We start from the raw sequence: 19,525 nt of genomic DNA, 5'->3' as shown, positions 1-19,525 counted from the left end.
GACGCTGCCTCAGCGTGGTTTGATGAGCAGTGCCATGTCCGCGCCCGGGATTCGAACCAATGAAACACTGGGCCGCCTGCAGCGGAGCTCGCGAACTTAACCCCTCTGCCACGGGGCCAGCCCCCTAGCTTTTCATTTTTATTTACTTTTGTTTTCTCAGCTTTATTGAGGTCTAACTGACAAATCGGAAGTGTATGTACTTAAGGTGTACAACTTGATAATTTGACAGACCTATACACTGTGAAATGATCATCACCATCAAGCCAATGAACATATCCTTCACCTCACATAGGTACCACTAAATGGTGAACTTTGAGAGAGAGGCCTAAATGACTTACATTCACACTATTTGAAGAGTATAATCTTTAAAAGCACACAGTCCTTGGGCCTTAAATTTTACTTCTCTCCAAATCCACAAGGCCACAGTTATTCCACTGGAGAGCCTGTGCTTCGTCTCTCTGGTGTAGTGTGCCACACACCGCACAGATATGTCTGTTAAATGAGTGTGTACAAATGTGCCAGAGCGCCCAGAGTAAATGTGGTTGTTTACTGCTCAAAGTTCTTACTTACTTGAGATGCTTTTCCCCCCACTTTCTTGAATTGAAAATAGTAAAAAAAAAAAAATGCTACCTTTCAACATGTGGTATGTCAGATGGAAGTTTCTAGAGGACAGTCTATTAAAGATACTTCTAATGGTGTGAAAAGGGTTTAAAGCTTTTGCTTAGCAAGACATCCTATAAAAAGGTACCTACTAACCCATTCAACATTCGTATTTTTTTAAGGGGAAAAATATACAGGTCACTTACATTTGCCATATAAATTTCAACCTAAAATTTCTGGTGCCCTAGCCAGAGCATTTGTTAGCTACAAATCAAAAGCAAGTTATCATTATCAGCTGGACCATTTGCTGAGTGACAGACCACCCACTCTGTACCATTGTTTTCTGTTGCATAGTTTCTGGCAATTATAAGGAAATAGGCTTTGTCTGATGGAAAACATTTGTCCTTTGCTTTCTTTCCCATAGGAAAAGATCAAATAACTCAACTTGTCTCATAAGTGTCACATGAGAAATTTTTAAGTCCCTCTTTACTTGAGGTTCTCAAGAAACTACAGAACACTCAAGAACAGAAGGCCACAGACAACAAAGTTGGGTGGCCTTCAATGCCAGAGTACAAAAAGGGAATGAATGTGGTCTGGCGAGGAGCAGCCTCTAAGACACTACCCATACCAAAGCGTATCTTACAGAAGCGCATGTGATTACAAGCTAGGGCACAAATCCCAACAATACTAGCATCATTTCACCAGATTCCACATCCACTACTGACCTGTGTCGGCCATTCATCTCCAAGCCCACAACAGGGCAGATGAATCGTGCCCGCTGGAGGTCATCGTGTTTGTCACCTTTGGTGTTTCCTTTATCTCCTTCCCAGGCGGGATTATCAGAAAGCCTTAGTTCTGTCACATTCTGTGAAAAAACATCAATATTTTAAGAATTCAAGGGCCGGCCTGGTGGCACCGTGGTTAAGTTTGTACACTCTGCTTCTGTGGCCCTGGGTTGGTGGGTTTGGATCCCAGGCGTGGACCTACACACTGCTCATCAAACCATGCCATGGAGGTATCCCATATACAAAACAGAGGAAGAGTGGCACAGATGTTAGCTCGGGGCCAATCTTCTTCACAAAACAAACAAACAAAAAAGCATATATGTCGGGGCTGGCCCTGTGGCCGAGTGGTTAAGTTCGCACGCTCCGCTTTGGCAGCCCAAGGTTTCACCGGTTCGGACCCTGGGCACAGATATGGCGCCGCTCGTGAGGCCATGCTGAGGCAGCATCCCACATGCTACAACTAGAAGGACCCACAACTAAAATATACAACTATGTACTGGGGGAATTTGGGGAGAAAAAAGCAGAAAGAAAAAAAATGATTGGTAATAGCTGTTAGCTCAGGTGCCAATCATAAAAAAAAAAAAGAATTCATCTGATAAATGGATAATCCTTAGCCTTAGTAACCACCCAAATCGACAAAGATTGCTATTCTAGTACCTTCCTATCCAAATCTCTAGTTCCCAGCTACTTTCCTTTGGCCATCAATTAATACGGATATAAAATTAAAAATAAATTGTGATAGGAACAAGATTTTGAAAATACACTGACCAGTAAATAAATTAATTTCCATTTTGCAAACATTTTACTATATAAGGAAAAGTAACTTCTGACATCAAAAAAACATTACTCCACTAAGAGAAAGCTTTGTACTAATTCCATCCAGAAAGGAATGCTTGCTTTTTTTCTTTTTTAAATAAACTCATTAATTGCTTAAGCTGTTTGGTTTCTTTTTGAAGATTGGCCCTGAGCTAACATCTGTTATCAATCTTCCTCGTGGTTTTTTCCCCTACCCAAAGGCCCAGGACATAGCTGTATATCCTGCTTCTAGGTCATTCTAGTTCTTCTATGTGGGATGCCATCACAGCACAACTTTACCAGCGGTCTGTGGGTCCACACCCAGAATCCGAACCAGTGAATTCCGGGATGCTGAAGCGGAGCGCACGAACTTAACCACTCAGCCACAGGGTCGGCCCCCAGGAATGCCTTCTTTACCTGCTGATGAATCCTCACGGAGGCTGCTTCATATTATCAACCATCTGTGTTTATTTAATAGTTGAATAGACAGTAAAATCTGTGAGGCCACAGCCTAATGAGTCCAAGGCAAACTATTAGCCACAGAATACTAACATATTCCAAGATCTGGCCATTCAGGTTTATAAAAACTCAACTTCCTGGGGCCAGTCCCGTGGCCGAGTGGTTAAAGTTCACGTGCTCCGCTTCAGCAGCCCAGGGTTTCGCCAGTTCGGATCCTGGGCATGGACATGACACTGCTCGTCAGGTCACGCTGAGGCAGCATCCCACATAGCACAACCAGAGGAACTCACAACTAGAACTCACAACTAGAATATACAACTAGAATATACAATGAGGAGCTTTGGGGAGAAGGAGAAAAAGGGAAAAAAAAAGATTGGCAACAGCTATTAGCGCAGGTGCCAATTTAAAAAAAAAATTCAACTTCACAAGGAGTTCGACTTAGCCCTCTTTTAGCATTTGCTGCATTTCTTCACATTTAACCCCATCATTCTGATTTCAGAATTCTGGAGAGCAGCTGAGTGCCTCGAAAGGAAAGCCACCATGCACACCGTCAGCTTCCCCGCTGACAGCTGGCATGTGTCTCGAGTTCTCAGCTCAGAGCATTTGTGGACTAATCACTGACAGCAATGATCATCTACATTTGCGTTACTTTCAGTCCTTTTGTCTTTACAGTTGCAACCTCTTGCAAGTTTTTTTGCATTAAAATTAAAAGTTCAAGCACATACACTGAATATTGTTTTTAGTATAGAATTATATAAATTAATTTCAATGATAATCACACTTGTGAGGTAAGATAATTATGCTACCATGGGTTTTCAGGAGCAAATTCTCTTCCCAAAGTAAAAGATGACGGTCACTTCTACAGCACTACCATTAGCTGCATTTCAGAATTACCAGTTCGCCTGAAATGTCTCCTATAATTACCCAGGAATTCAAACAAAAAACTTAATAATAAATAAAAAAGAAAATAATACAAATAATAAAAAGGAAAGAAAAACCCCAAAGCCTTAGACCAGGAGTCCTGGGCTCTGGTTCCGGGTCAAGCAGCTCATGACCCAGCCGTGTGGCCTCAGTGAGTCATTTACGCGAGTGTTCTCACCTGTGAGATGAAGTGTTTGACAAGCTTGATGGTCCCCAAATTCTTCACTACTTTTCTAATTCTTCTCCCATTAACCAGATTTGAAAGATTTTGTCCTCTCAACTAACTTCCTTTATTAAAAAACTTTTTACACTTTTATCAAAGAACTATAATCAGCAGGCGATGACCACAATGGTTTAATAGTAATCTACCTATAAAATTCTCTAATTCTATACAAGTGTCTTCCAAATTAACAAGTAAGTAGCTGAGTTTTAACTACAAAAATAATGTCTCCTGGGGCCGGGTCCAGTGGCATAGGGGTTAAATTCACACGCTCTGCTGCAGTGGCCTGGGTTCACTGTTCGGATCCTGGATACAGACCTATATACCTCTCCTCAAGCCATGCTGTGGCAGGCATCCCACGTATAAAATAGAGGAAGACGGGCACAGATGTTAGCTCAGGGATAATCTTCCTCAGCAAAGAGAGGAGGATTGGTGGAGGATGTTAGCTCAGGGCTAATCTTCCTCAAAATTTAAATAAATAAAAAATTTTACAAAGTAAATTTAAAAAAATAAATAATGCCTCCCAATACTTACACAGCACATTAAGAGTTTTCAAAGCTCTTTCACACTTTTTTTGTTAAAGATTTTATTTTTCCTTTTTCTCCCTAAAGCCCCCCCAGTATATAGTTGTATATTTTTTCTAGTTGTGGGTCCTTCTAGTGGTGGCATGCCGCCTCAACATGGCCTTGAGAGTGGTGCCATATCTGCATCCAGGATCCGAACCAGCGAAACCCTGGACTCCCGAAGCAGGGCGTGGGAACTTAACCACTCGGCCACGGGGCTAGCCCCTCTTTCACACGTGTGAAATCAACAGATTTATAATGCAGGAAGCACAGGTGTGGGAACTTCTGGCTTGAACTTTGAGCAGCTGCCCCAAATCACACCTTTGTCAGGCAGCTACATGGCACTGGAATTCCAAATTTCTGAGCTCGGTCTACAATGCACAAAAAGTCTATAAAATGAACCTTAACCACGGAGACCCTTGGAGCATTTCAGAATCGCCTGTCTCACCTTGATGCTTTTAATGTGAGAGGCTGCCTTCCCAAGAGCCTTTTCAGAAGATTTGTCCAGCAGAAACTCAATGACGGCGTCTTTGTTGTAAAGTCTGCAACAACAAGAAGGACCAGTCAAAACTTTCTGGCAGCAATCGACCTTCACATGGAGGAGGAAGACTAGAGCGAGCACAATCCAAAGTCATTTACTTTTGATAACAGAAATGTCCTGCATTACTAAAACAGTAAATTTAATCCTATCTCAACTACTTCCAGAGCAAAGAAAGAAACAAACTAGTTTAAATCAAGGACTGCAAACTGGCAGTCTGAGGGCTGAATGGGACCTGAACAAGGATTTTAAAAATTGGGAAATATAATTCAAAAGTACACATTTTCAACTTTTCTTGAAAAACACATGTGCGTGCACGCACACACACACACAAGTTCAGAATCACCAGGCCCACGTTCTTGAACTGCAACAACTGGCTAGAAGTGAGCAGCAGCTACCCCTTTAGACAGGATATGAACTCTCCAGTTTCCCCCAGTCCCTACCATTTCCTACTGCCCACAGGGTTCCTTCATGCATTTACGTTTACAACTTAGCTCCTATTGGCCCCTGAGTTTTCGACCCGTGATTAAATACACCCAACTGAATCGGAAAGTGCAGATCTACATTCAGAGACAGAGGATGATAACCCAGGCTTCACAAATTTGAGAAAATTCACATATGGTGAATCGAGAACTGCATTTACACATTATAATTCTTTTTAAAATCATTTAATAAAAAGTCATCTTACGTAAAGGAACCATACCTGCCAAGTTCACAAGCAACTATTGGTCGCCTTAATATTTCTTGACTTAGAGTACAATAGTTCCATTGGGCCACTAATTCAGCATCTTTGTCAACCTAAGAAAAGAAAAAAATCCTTTCAATTAATTTTCACCTCTGAAAAACATATGGTCCACAGTTCTTTCACATAAAGGCTTATTCAGTAATAGCACACTGTGACAATTTTTGTTTTCTAAATCAAAGACAGTGACACACGAACCTGGGATTTAAAACGTCAAAGTAATCAATACTATGTCAAATAAAGTCCCCTCTAAACATGACACCACAATGAAACAGTTTACATCAAATTACTAAATTGCTTATGCAAACTACATTTAAACATTAATATTTATATCTTAACAGCAAGCTAGGAAGCCATACAGAAAAAACAAGCAGTATAGGCTAATTTCTAACAACGGGAAAAGCTCCAAAGTTTTAGCAGACTTTAAGCACTAAGAATTGAGAAGATAGGCATTTTTTTTTTAAGTTCAGTACAAAGGCTATATCATTCCTTATAAAATCACCAATTTAACACAAGTGCTTTTTGCAAACTGTTCTTTAGGGAGCATACCAAATCCTTGCCCACGCTATGAAAATCCAGATGTAAGAGCTTCCATAGCCCACAAATGATACTTTTGCCTATATAATATAACATGTCCCATGCTTTCCCCCTAAAATGCCAAACCTGAACAATGGACCAGGATGGCACATCTGGGAAAAAAGAGGAAGAGAAAAGGACAAAATAAGGAGAAATTCCCTTAAATTTAATTTTTCTAGCAACAATTGCTTAAGCATTTATGGTGTGCCGGGTGCCGCGCTAAGCAGTTTCTGTGACTTAATCTTTTAGCCCTCACAAAAACCCTATGACTTAGTATTTGTACCTTTGTTGTGGAGGAAACTGAGGCACCAAGAGGTGAGGCTGCATGTCCAAGGTCACTGAGCAAGCAGACGAAGGAGCTGGGATAAGAAGCCAGCAGGCTGGCTCTAGAGACCAGGCTTTTAATCGCTACCTGTTATTTCAAACCAACCAAAACAAAACCCACACTCGGCAATTGTTATTTTATCCACTCCCCAGATCCGAGAGCCACACTTTGGCAGCTTAAACAGCTTTTATCAAAATTCACACTGCAGTAGAGCCCCGAGAGAGACCCGCCCCCAGTGAAGTTGACCTACTGCATCTTTTGCCGATTCAAAAAGCCACATTCAGCAAGTCCAGGACCTCCCTTCTGGAGCCCCCTCCGGCTTCCCCCACAGTCCTTTACCGATTCAAAAAACACTTGGGAGAGTTGGGGACAAGGAGAAAAGTGATAAATTACTTCTTACTCAGGGATTTAAAAATTGGTCCCTTGAAAAAACTCCTGAAAACATTTTTTCCCAGGTCTCTCTTCTTTTCAGGGTAAGGTCTTAAATCAGAGCAATTTTGGGCCAGACCAAACACATCATATGAGTAATCAACAAATATTAAATTGTTATATATCTATTTGAAATGCAAGCTCCACAGGGCTGGACTCTGTTCACTGCTGTACCCCCCGGGCCTAGAAGGGTGTATATGCTAAGCTCTTCGTAAGGATTTGTTGAATAAATGAGGATGTCAAAAGTCCATCCTACTGAGCACTCTGGTTGTTTCCAATCATCCTTTCTTCATTTCTAGCCCCTTCTGACACCTGTTTCTTGCCAAGCCTTTCATTAAGCTACTCCTCTTCAGCCCTGGCCACAAGTTAACAAAACTGAGCCAAATACTTCTTTGGCAAAAGCTCTCCTGAGTGCCAACTATCCAGCATGAGTCTATGCAGATGGAGATATGGTTAGAGGGCACAGTCCATCCATGTGGGTGTTCAACCATTCTGGCACTCAACACATTTACTGGGTGTCTGTTGTGTGGCAGACACATTGTAGGGGATACAGAGGTAAGACATACAAGGTCCCTGTCCACAATAGGAGAGTGACAGACAATAAATAAATATAGTGATAAGCACTGTAAAGAAAGGTAAAGCGGCAGAAGAGGACGGAGATGACTGGAAGTAAGGTGTATTTCAGCTACACTGGACATTTAAGAACTGAATTGCAGTAAAGAAACAAATGACACAAATACCTCAGTGAAGAACATATCAGGTTGAGGAAATTATACTCCAGGTAGAGGAAAAAGGCCTTTGTAACGGGAACAAAATGCAAGAGCTGGAGAGGAGCAGAAAATGAGGTGGAAAAAGACGCAGGGGATCAGGTCACACAGGGCCTTATGGGATTTTATTTCAAATATGAAGGGAAGCCTCTGGCGTGTTTTAAATACAGTAGTGATATACGGGATTACCTTTTAAAAAGAATTCTCTGGTTGCTGAATGGAGAATATAGGGAGCACCGATGTGTGCCAGGCACTGTATTAGGTGCTTTGCATGCTTCTATTATTAAAAAGTAACTGCTAGTGCTAACTTTGAAGTCCTGAATAAAGAGATGGGAATCCTGGCTTCATTTACCGACCAGTTGTATGATCTTCGTCATGTTACTGACTCAATTTCCTTGCCATTAGCATGAAAATTCTTACACATAATTTGCTCAATTACCTGTGATAATTAGGGATTATTCACTAAATTTACTGTGCCAGGAACTGTGCCAGTTGTAGAGGCGGGAAAAGGCTAGCTTCTACCACCAGGAGCTTACCATCCCCTGAGACCGACATTAATCAACCATGAGCAGCGCACAGGGTGGTAAGAGAGTTTTCAAGAGAAGGACCTGATCTCATGGCGGTAAGGGAACGTTTGGGAAGACTTCCCTGAGAAAATCAGGTTAGTGTACACAAAGTTCAATAAACAGCGGCCATTTGGATCACTGTTACTAATGGCACCTAGGCTTCAAATCCTGGCTCTGCCACTTAGTAATTATGCAACTTTCTCCTCTTGATACTCAATTTCCATGTCTGAAAAGCGAGGAGAATGACAGTACGTCCTAACAGGGCTGTTGTGGGAATTACAGGAGATACCCCACATTAAGCGTACTGCCGGGTGAATGGCAACAGCAAGCACCCAATAAAGGTCCGTTATTAACGTTTGTTGTTAATTTTCAGTTCCCGGAATGGGATGAATGAGCGCAGCTGTGTCTGGAACCCCGCTGGCTCCCCCCGCCCCACCTCCCCTCGCTCCCTAGGGGTCTCACCACCCCCAGTCCCCACCCGGCCCACGTGGCTGACCTTCTCAACCTTCTTCGGCCCCTTCACCAGTTCGTGCCTCTTGGGGATTGTTCCCCCGTCGCAACCCATCGCAGGCCAGGAGTCAGTCAACAGCAACCACCCACAACAGTCACTTCCGGGGTCCCCGGCGACTGCGCGGGTCACTTCCGGCGCGCCGCGGTGACGCAGCACGCCCGCCGCGACGCAGCGGGGCGGGGCGGTTGCCAAGCCTCGGTTGCCATGGAAAGCGTCACTTAGCGCTGGGCGTGGCCCCAGAGCGCGAGCTGGGCCTCGCGTGCGACGTGGGCTGCGGAGCGTTGCCGGGTCTGCGTGGCTGCGGCCGGTCCCTTCCTGTTTCCGGCGGCGCTGCATTTCTGCTGCGCGATCGCAATAGCTCTCTCACGCTCGGAGGGCGGGGAGCCGGGGCGGCGCGGGCAGGGGTGACTCAGGAGCGCCCACTGACCTGGGCACCGTGCCACCACCCAGCCTGTGTCACTGTGGGTCTGCGTTCCCGAGCCTGGGAACGCGTCGAGGGAAGGAGCTGTGTTTTACTAATGCAATTAATGATGCGTATCAATGGGATCTGTTATTTCAGTTAAGGTTTATGTGTTTAAAGGAGAGCATACCTTTTTATTGAGCGCTGACTGTGACCTAAGCGCTCAACAACAAATCCTGTGAAGGATGTTAAAGGAGATATTGGAGGAGTAAGTGTCTCTGTCTAAGGCCTGAAACTTCCTGATACTGCCAGGTACATTGTATGTATTTGAAATATTGCGTAGTTTGTACATGTGTGTATTTCATTCACAGCCTCCTGAAGCCCAAGCTAAAATTTTTTATTTCTTAAAAAGCAGACAAGCAAAAACAGACGCAGATATAAAAGGTACACTGATGTTTCCATGCCTTTTCCAAGAGACAGGCTGTACTGCGTCTATAATGAGAACACAAGTCTGTTGCAAAAGCCCTGCTGAATCCATGACTATTTGCTGTCATGCTCTTGAGTGTCTCTCCGTTTGTTTCCTTAATTGTTATAAATATTAGGGGACGGCCTATCTACTGCAAGCAAGGTGGACCTTTGTGGTTGGACGTTACCCTGTTGACCAAAAGGAATCATAAAAAGCTGAAAATATTCCCATGTGGGAACAGAAAATTTGTGGATAGGAAAACTTGAAGGGCTGTAAGATTGGGTTATCTGTTACTGCAATTAATGGGAATTAAGGAATATGTAAACCCTTTAATCAGTTGGTCTCTCATTGGCTTATGATTTTTTAGGCCAGTCACAAGAATTGTAACCTCTGTGAGGGTAGGGACTTTGTTTTATTCTCCATTGCACCTTCAGTGCCTGGAGGAGTCTTTGGCACACTGGATATTAATTTCCTGGATAAACCAAAAGAAAGCGCAGACTCATTCAGAGAGGCCAGACGAGCCCAGTTTTGGCAGACCCTAAGACTGATAAGAATCCCATTTACAGGTGAGGAAACAGAAGCTAGAAAGATCAAACGACTTGTCCAAGGTCACAGAGCCAGTAAGTGAGAGCTGAGAATGTTTCCAAGATTAGTTTTCTCTGCAGAAAATCAGATCCAGAACGGCAAAAACCTAAGGATCTTTAGATAGACTCTCAAACCCGTGCTCTTTTCTGGCAAGTAAACCTGCCCCTCACCAAGTTCACTTGGGGAAGAAAAAATAAAAATAGCTGCTGTCTATTAAACCATGACTATACACTGGGAGGTTTGGAGGCATGACACACCCGGGACGCAGACATACGAGGTGTTTTGGGTCAGGGGCACACAGCAGGTGAGTAGAAGCTGAGGGACTTTCTCAGATGAGGCCCATCTAAGTACAAACACCATGTTCTTTAACCTCACTCCCCCCACCCCTCAAAGCTGCTGCTGACACCCAGCGGTGCCAGCTGTGCGAGCGTTGAAGCTCAGGCAGCTGGATTTTTTTTTTCTCTTCCTCCTTGGTTTCCTCTTTTAGAATATTGGTCTCTGGGCTGCTCTGTGCTACAGACTGTACACACTAAAATTTCTGTATGGTTTATTATCATCAATAGCAGCTCATTTGTGTTGAGAGCTGGCTGCGTGTCAGGCCCTATATTCAGCGCTTTACTTAATTTCGGCCATTCTGTTCTCCCACCCACACTGGGAAACAGGTGCCCTTATCTGCTGCTTCTTTCCACTGCCTTTGTTGAACGAACTAATAAATGATATTCCCTTAGAAGGATCCTTGTGACACCTTTCCCCTAGTCAAGCTGTGGACTTGCAGGGTGGGAGACAAATGAAATCATGAAAGAGAAAACCCTCACCTTCTAGCAAAGCCAGGATTTCTCAACCTTTTTGGGATCATTGGAGCTGTTGGAGAATTTGATGAAAACTTTGGACTTATTCCCCGGAAAAATATCCTTTAGTACATGGGAAATTTTGCTACAGCTTATAAGTGCATGTGTTTTGTTCACAGCGCCCTGAGGCTCCAGCTAAGAACCAGGACTTTAATTGTTTCTACGGCCTGTTACAATAGTTCCCAAATACTTCAGACTTCTAAACGGTTGAGGGTTGGATTTCCTGTTAGCTCTGGCTGTGTGCTCGTCCATAGCTGCACTGTAAAATTCTGTCTGGAAAACGCCGACACGCAGAGTAACCCATTTTAAGAGTTAGCGTGAAAGGATAAAAAACTACGTGTGAGGATTCTTTCAGAACTTCACACCTACCATTTAAGGTTGCACTTAGGAGGATGTCGCAAAGAGCATTAAAATAAAACCAAGTGGAAAATTGAGGTGATTACTGAGATAACTCAAGACAAAAAATAACTTTTAATTTGCAGTTTTAGGGAAGCACTTAAAATGTCACAGAAGCATTCAAGGTCTCACGTGAACTGGCCCCTCGCCACACCCCAGCTCATCTTGGCCACTTTTCTTTGCCTCACTTGGCTCCAGGGCTCCCGCCGCGCTGGCCATCCTCCTCGCCCTCGAGGGCTCCCGGTGCACGACCACTTCTGGGCTCTTGTCTTGCTGTTCCCTCTTCAGGAACACTTTTCCCAGAGTTTGCCAGGCTGGCTCCCTTGAGTGATTCAGCCCTCTGCTTCTGGGCCCTCTCCTCAGAGCCATGTTTGCTGACCTCTCTGTTTAAAAGAGCACCCTTCCTCTGGCATACTACCTCCTACCTTGGTGTAATTTCTTCATTGCACTTATCACCACCACCAACATGTTATAAATTTAAATTTTGATGTCTTGTTCACGGATTTTTTGCATTGATTTTGATTTAAAATATTGCATCAAAATATAATTTGATTACTAAGTTTTTGGGGAGCCCTCTGACATTTTGCATCCAAGGAGAGCGCCTCACTCACCTCACCCTCACCCTGGCCCTTGGCCTAGGTCCCCCCTCCGCTGGTTCCAGTGACAGCCACCTGATGCAGAGCCTTCCGTTGTCCCTGCAGAGTCTCTAGTGACCAGCAGAGGCCTGGGCAAAGATGAGGTGCTCAATAAATACTTGTTAAATGGATGAATGAAAGGAAAAGGACCTTAGCAAACAGCTTACACAAATGGGCCACTTTTGCAAACAGGCAGCTTTTGGAGACCTGGGTGCATACTTGGGGAGAACATAAAATTTTAAAAGATGTTTTATTAAAAAAATAGTTGCAGGGGCCAGCCCAGTGGTGTAGTGGTTAGGTTCACGCACTCTGCTTTGGTGGCCCAGGGTTTGCAGGTTTGCATCCCAGGCACAGAGCTACACACTGCTGATCAAGCCATGCTGTGGCAGCATCCCACGTGCAAAATAGAGGAAGATTGGCATAGATGTTAGCTCAGGGCCCATCTTCCTCACCCCCCTCAAAAAAAAAAAAAAGCAGCCACAGTGAAAAACAATGTGGTGGTTTCTCAAAAAAAATAAATAGTTGCCACCAAACCAGAACCGTGGCTGCCCTGTGCTTGTCACACTGGAAGATCTCTTAACGAGGCTCCTCACCGCTTCCATCCTCCTGATGAAATTTAACTTAATTGAGGTCAGGTTGCTACCACTACCACCACCACCATACCACCTACCGTTTCCTCTTCCTTCCTTGAGAGGAACCAGTACAGAATTCTGAGCATTAAAGAAAAATATTTAGCAAAAGTTCCAAAAGCTAAAAAATGTGATTTTGTTCTTCCTTTAAAATTTTTTTCAGCAGTGCTTATCCTATGGAATCAGTCAGTGGAAAGTCATCCCATAACTGCTCTCTTTCAAAAAAAGGAAGGAAACACATTTAGCTAAGAGCAGCAGTTTTCATTATTTTAAACCCAATGGTTCTGTACTTTTTCAACAAAGATCCTTGCTTTGAACTCATCTCGAAGAAAATATATATAGGTATATAGACAGATGTCCATACATATTAACATCTATTTATTTACATATATATATATATATATATATGGTGTTCTGAAATCAATAGGGACCTGTTCATTACCTATTAAAGGTTATGTCACTTATGAAAGACTAACTGAGTTCAAATGTCTAAAGTATTAAAACCATGTCTGGGGGGCTGGCCCCATGGCCGAGTGGTTGAGTTCGTGCACTCCGCTGCAGGCAGCCCAGTGTTTCGTTGGTTTGAATCCTGAGTGTGGACATGGCACTGCTCATCAAACCACGCTGAGGCAGCGTCCCACATACCACAACTAGAAGGACCCACAACGAAGAATATACAACTGTGTACCGGGGGGCTTTGGGGAGAAAAAGGAAAAAATAAAATCTTTAAAAAAAAAAAAACCCATGTCTGGAATGTAATAATCACTTAATAGATATGTGCTGCTGCTGTTATTATTACTGTTGGGTAGAAAATAATTTGCCCACTGGAGTAAAGTGCAGAACCGCTCCTTCTCCCAACAACATTGCTGACTCTGCTAGGGGCTGCTGTTGGGACCCGGTCCTCCAGGGGTTTCTGCATTTCTGCATGTCTAAGCAGAGGCATTGACGGCATTTTGTTCTGGGTTGTCTTTTCGAGGATGTTTGTAGCAAACGCCCTTGGAAAATAGAGATAATGTCTCCCTCTAGAGCAGAAGAGCAGGTCTGTTTGCTGTCCAGCGTCACAACGATAACGCTTCCCTTTGAGGCAAAGCTCGGTCTGGTGTGCTCAGAGCCCATTACGAAAGACTGGGCTTCCTATGCTCAGGGATCTTTGGCTGTGACACAAACCTATTGCGTGCACAGCATCACGTGCACCCACCTTTGCGCTGCCCCTTGGACTCGGGCGGCGTGTGGAAGTGATGTGCAGATGAAGCGTAAGCTGCTCGTGATGCTGTAGGAAAAGGCCTTTGTCCCTGTGCCGAAGACTTGACATGGCAGACCCGACTAGTACCCTTGGAGAGCCCTGCTTGCAAGGCTGGCCTGCCGTTGTTGTACAGGAACTTGGCTTTGGGGAGGGTTCCCAGCATCCCCGGAGTTGATAAGAATGGCTCAGTGAGCCCAAACTGTTTGTGCAAACAGTGTGATTCATGCTGAACACCTGCTTTCCTTCTGAGAGTCTGGAATTCTGGTACGTGCCATGCAGAGGGTGCCTATGTCAACAGCCTCAATAAAAACTCTGAGTGTGAGGCTCTTGTGAGCTCTGGCTGCCAATGTTTCATGTGTGTTGTCACCACTCACTGTTGGGGAATTCAGGGTGTCCTCTGTGCCCTCGGGGGGAGGACTCTTGAGCCTGGTTTCCTTTCACTTCACCCCACGTGCCTTTCCCTTTGCCGGATCCTTTCACTGTAACAGATAATGGCCATCAGTATGACCATATGCTGAGTCCTGTGAATCCTCCCAATGGATCATTAGACCCGGGGGTGGTCTTGGGACCCTGAACATAGTCTCTGACCCCAGAACGTCATATCTTCTCTCAGCATCCATGAGACTGTGTCAGGCTAACTTGTTAATTTGAAGTAGGGGAAAATCTCAGACACTTCACAGTTCTTGACAGAGCCATCCCTTCACTGCTCTCAGAATACACGGGAGTATGTGTGTGTGTGTGTGTGTGTGTGTGTGTAGGGATGAATTTCAGGTCTAAGCCAACTTGGGTATTACATGCTTCACTCATCATGGAGCTTTCAGGGGCAGGCAGTTAATTTAAGCTAGTCCAAGCAGAATCAAGTCTCTTTCTTCTCTTTGGGACACAAACCAAGAAGGACATAACCTGGGACAGCCACCTTGCCATCATGAGAGTTAACTCAGAGAAGTGGGACTAAGAAACAGGGCTTTGATGATACTGTCAGAGCGCCCAAAACTAGCCAGCCTTGAAGCCAGTCTGACCCTGGATTATGTTTTTTATTTTTATTTTTTGAGGAAGATTAGCCCTGAGCTAACATCCATGCCCATCTTCCTCTACTTCACATGTGGGACGCCCACCACAGCATGGCTTGCCAAGCGGTGCCATGTCCGCACCCGGGATCTGAACCGGAGAACCCTGGGCCGCCGAAGCAGAACGTGCGAATTTAACCGCTGTGCCACTAGGCTGGCCCCATGACCCTGGATTATTTTAAGTGACCTGAGTCAATAAATTTCCTTTATTGCTTAAGACAGATTGGATATTGTTTTTAGTCCCTTGTAACAGAAGGAGTCCTAACTGATACAGATCACAGCTGGTCAAAGACTGTGGATCTCTCTGTTCCAGTGTGGAGAAGCCAGCCTCACCAAGATGGGATTGTTTTTTAGGAACCCTGAGACTAACTCAGTGAAAATAACCAGTCTTCTAGGAGTCAACAATTTAAAAGTGCCTACCAAGTGCAGAGCAGCAGACAAGAAGCGGCCCTGGTACCATTTCAGGTGACTTCCAGCCTGGAGATGCTGTTTCCAGGCTGCAAAGGTGTTTAGTGGCTGAGATGCATGTAGAAGACATGGACCTTCACTGGAAGTGAAGTAGGGATGATGTAACCATAGCAACAGGAGCTGAAGGCCCAGCTGCAAGGAGAGGAAGAGGAGGCATTTTGACCCAAGGGGAGCTCTGCACACTTTCAGATCTGTGCCCGGGGATGGGTGGCCTGTCTGCACCACACTTCCTGGCTGTACCACCACGAGTGATGGCTTTGCTTTTCCCCTGCTAGCCTCGCCTGGCACGTGAGAACTTGGCCTCTATTGCATCTGCCTGCACACTTTGGGGAGAAGCATTTGAATAACGAAAGGAAACATTGGAGGCTTTGCTTTGGTGCCTGAATGCTTTTCTAAAGAAAGGATGCTGCAAAGGATGTTTCAGTTCATGATTCTATTACATAACATTATAAACGGTAGCAGATTTGAGACTGTTGAGGTATAAACCTTTTCTAATTGAGCATATTGAATTTATCAACACAGAATCTATAACATACAAAATAAATTAATAGGGAACCCAACAGAACATGTTATGTTATAAACATAGCATATATCTTGAACTCACTTGAGATAAAAATAGCAAACAAATACATATTTTTGGTATAAGATGCAGATACATAATTTGTACCAATCTCACAGAATTAATTCAATCCAAATGAAAAACTTCTCACATTTTCTAACGGATGCAACAGAAATTAATCATTTGGAAGAAAATAAGTCTCCTCCTGTTCTCCAACTTTATTTTCTCTCTAGTCCCTGATACAGTGTAAATGTTATGTATCCCGCCATCACTTTGTTGTCTGTTTCACCTCTAGATTGTAAGGCTCTGAGGGCATGGCCTCTGCTATTCGATTCACTGCTATAAACCCAGCACCTAGAATTTGACATACACTAGGTGCCCAAGAAATAAGCATTGAATGAATGAGTTTAAAACAGACACACATTTAACCAATATAAAAATTGGTTTGTATGTCACTGCATACACTGACCCTTCATGAGATGCTAAAAAACTTAGCAAGGACCTGACTCTCTCTGGGATAAGTCAATGTCCTGGGGTTGCCTAGCCACTTGTAATACTGGCTTTGGCACTCCGTGGCTGTTTCTGCTCATTGGTGTATCTCCAGGCTGGCTTCTCCCATAGGACAGATTCGTATAGGTTGTGGATGTGAAGCTGAAGCTAAGAGGTTAACGGCGAGAAGGAGGGAGGGAGGAGGCTCATTCCAACGTCCCTCTGAATTGCCGTGTGTGTTGCTCCAGCTTCTCAGCCTCGGCCTGGAGCTGCCCCAGGGCTGCAGGGCTTGGGTACTTGAGCACGGCGTGCTTGGTGGCCAGCGCGAGGTTCTTGAGCAGGCTGCAAAGGTGGCTGCTGCCACAGAGGATCTCGTTGCGCACGTCCCTCTCATGGGTCTCCTTGCACAGCGTGTCCACCAGCTTCTGCCCCACCATGATAATCAGCTTGCTCTGTGTGATGAAGATCTCTGGGGGCTGGCTGTTGCTGAGGCTTCTGGTAAATACACCGATGGCTTTGACAAGCGCCCCAAAATAGAGGCGGCAATGTTCAGAAAGGTGGATTTTCTTCTCAGGCGTCTGCTGACTCAAAGATCGGGGGACAAGGCAGCTAGGATTCTAGAGAAGGGGAAGAAAACAACAGATAAGAGATAGATTCGATCAACAGACTGTGGTTGTTCCCCTTTTTCTGTTTTTGCTCAATTTGCTAGACTGTTTATAAGAAAAAAGTACAGTTCAGTTTGGGAAGCCCCACAGTATAAACTTTGCCTAACAAATTAACATTAATGTTTTCACAGCACTGTTATATATAGATTATAGTATTTATATATGTATAAAATCTTATATATTGCACTGTATATACAATCTTACATATTATATGTATATAAAATCTTATTCAATTCTATCCACAAACCATTAGAAACCCATTCTAAGAAACACATTGACAATGACTTAACTTATAGCTTAAAAGAATGCAGGAAAACTTGATGGTCATATTAAAAAATTTACTCAAAGAATAGATTTTAAAAATCCTTTCTAATTCCAGTATCAGAAGTAAACCTGAACCCCAAAAATTTCCAGAAGAAATCCGAATTTTCTCATCTATCTGCCTTATATTGAAATATTTATCTTACTTGCTAATAAGGTTTCATCTAATATTTTACTTTCATGAATTTTATTTCCTGGAACATGGAACCAATGTCCCCCCAAAGCCTATACACAACTGAAGGATTCCCAGCATGTAACTTAGTGGCAACACTCTAGGTAATGAACAAAAGCACCTTTGTTAGCTTATAGCTGAGGAAACTGAAGCTTCCTGAACAGAAGAGGCTGTCTAGGGTCATTCAATGAGCAAAGTAAAGGTCTGGAACTCTAGGCCAAGTCAGCTACCTCTGAAACTCTCATTCTTTCCCCCCAGGAAACTGTGGACTCTTTCCTCTAACTGTGATCTCAAAATTCCCAGCCCAGATGCACTCAGACAGTGTAATGATCTGACCTGTCCCCCAAATTCATATGTTGAAACTCTACTGCCCATTGTGAAAGTATTAGGAGGCGGGGCCTTTGGGAGCTGATTAGGATTAGATGAGGTCATGTGGATGGGGCCCCCATGAACGGGATTAGTGTCCTTATAGGAGTCATGAAAGAGATGGCTTCCTCTCTCTGCTCTCTGCTGTGTGAGGACACAATGAGAAGTTGGCAGTCTGCAATCTGGAAGAGTCCTCACCAGAATCGGACCACGCTGGCATCCCCATCTTGGACTTCTAGTCTCCAGACCTGTGAGAAGTAAATCTCTACTCTTTATAAGCCACCCAGTCCATGGGACTTTGTTATAGCAGCACAAATGGACTAAGATAGACAGGTAAAGTGAAGAAAAGATTGGGGTGTTGGTGGAGATGTTCTTTCTGGGGGTAGGGAGCATGAGAAGAATGCAGCAGAGGCTGGAAATAACGAGAAGCAACGATCTAGACATTGGAGTATTGGCATCTTCGCTTGAAAGTCTTAACTGTAGGCAAATGAAAAATGTCCTGTGATTCTCATTCTGGGAGACTGGAGAGGTGTGGAGATATTTTTGGTTGTCATATTGACCAGGGAGCCCTGCAGGCAGCCAGTGCGCAGGAGGCTAGGGATCCTGAACAATCCATCCCACACAGGGGAGGACTGTCCGCCCACAGGTCGGTGGTGCTTCCCGCCCCACTGAGAAGCACTGTCTGTCTAAAGAAGTGGTTTTCCAAGTGTGGTCCTTGAACCAGTAACATCAGCATCACCTGGAACCTGTTAGAAAAGAAAATTCTTGGGTACCACCCAAGACCTACTGAGCCGGGAACTCTGGGAGTGGGGCCCAGCCCTGTGCGTTTTCTCAAACCCTATGGAAGACTGTGATATTCTGTTAAGTTTGAGAACCGCTTGTCCAAGGTGTGCTTCACGTTGAACAGAACAGCATGACTTTCATCAATCTGGCAGACTCAAAGTTTGGGGTTTGAGGACCTGAGCATTAGGAAGCCTGGGTTCTTCTCCTAGTTTGCCGCCAAGAAAGCAGATGATCTTGTCCACATCATTGAACATCTCTGTCCCTCCCTCACCCATTCCTACCAGCCAGGGAGTTGAACTGGTTCACTGTTTCCCAGGCTTCAGTTATTCAAAAAAACACCATCGCAAGTTATGCCCTTTCTGTCTTTTTTTTTCTTTTCTGCTTTTTCTCCCCAAATCCCCCCAGCATGTAGTTGTATATTTTAGTTGTGGGTCCTTCTAGTTGTGGCATATGGGACACCACCTCAATGTGGCCTGACGAGTGGTGCCATGTCTGGGTTCAGGATCCAAACCGGCAAAACCCCTGGCCACCGAAGCAGAGCGCATGAACTTAACCACTCGGCCACGGGGCCGGCCCCACCTTTCTGTCTTCTTCTTGACTTCAACTTGCTTAATTTTTGTCTTTAAGTGGATCCAC

General features: G+C 44.3%; 3 protein-coding genes across 6 annotated transcripts in view; 1 reads left to right on the top strand and 2 right to left on the bottom strand.

The window, feature by feature from the left end:
- The window catches only part of LOC124248590 (beta-1,3-galactosyl-O-glycosyl-glycoprotein beta-1,6-N-acetylglucosaminyltransferase 7-like), a 24,292-nt gene extending 20,991 nt beyond the window's left edge, over window positions 1-3,301 (top strand). Inside the window, exon 5 of the mRNA XM_046678822.1 lies at window positions 3,139-3,301. The gene's annotated coding sequence lies outside the window, so the exon portion shown is untranslated. The remainder of the gene's footprint in view (window positions 1-3,138) is intronic.
- The window catches only part of RTF2 (replication termination factor 2), a 39,524-nt gene extending 30,596 nt beyond the window's left edge, over window positions 1-8,928 (bottom strand). For 2 of the 3 annotated variants that reach the window (XM_046678823.1, XM_046678825.1), the window contains exons 1-5: window positions 7,694-7,723; window positions 6,483-6,611; window positions 5,585-5,679; window positions 4,792-4,885; window positions 1,326-1,465 (exon numbers count right to left, since the gene is read on the bottom strand). In XM_046678823.1, the coding sequence (XP_046534779.1) occupies window positions 1,326-1,465; window positions 4,792-4,885; window positions 5,585-5,679; window positions 6,483-6,611; window positions 7,694-7,708 (473 nt within the window). In that variant the 5' untranslated portion in view covers window positions 7,709-7,723. Of the gene's footprint in view, window positions 1-1,325; window positions 1,466-4,791; window positions 4,886-5,584; window positions 5,680-6,482; window positions 6,612-7,693; window positions 7,724-8,782 lie in introns of those variants that run through there. The other variant, XM_046678826.1, reaches the window with a different exon arrangement.
- Window positions 8,929-15,952: 7,024 nt separating this feature from the next.
- CASS4 (Cas scaffold protein family member 4) overlaps window positions 15,953-19,525 on the bottom strand; it is a 38,292-nt gene continuing 34,719 nt past the window's right edge. For both annotated transcript variants that reach the window (XM_046678184.1, XM_046678185.1), the window contains exon 7: window positions 15,953-17,199. In XM_046678184.1, coding sequence (XP_046534140.1) covers window positions 16,789-17,199 — 411 coding nt within the window. In that variant the 3' untranslated portion in view covers window positions 15,953-16,788. The remainder of the gene's footprint in view (window positions 17,200-19,525) is intronic.

Source organism: Equus quagga, chromosome 12, assembly GCF_021613505.1.
Source record: "Equus quagga isolate Etosha38 chromosome 12, UCLA_HA_Equagga_1.0, whole genome shotgun sequence".
NCBI classification, from domain to species: Eukaryota; Metazoa; Chordata; class Mammalia; order Perissodactyla; family Equidae; genus Equus; species Equus quagga.
The sequence above is the reverse complement of the archived record's forward strand: the minus strand, read 5'-3'. Positions and strand labels throughout refer to the sequence as shown.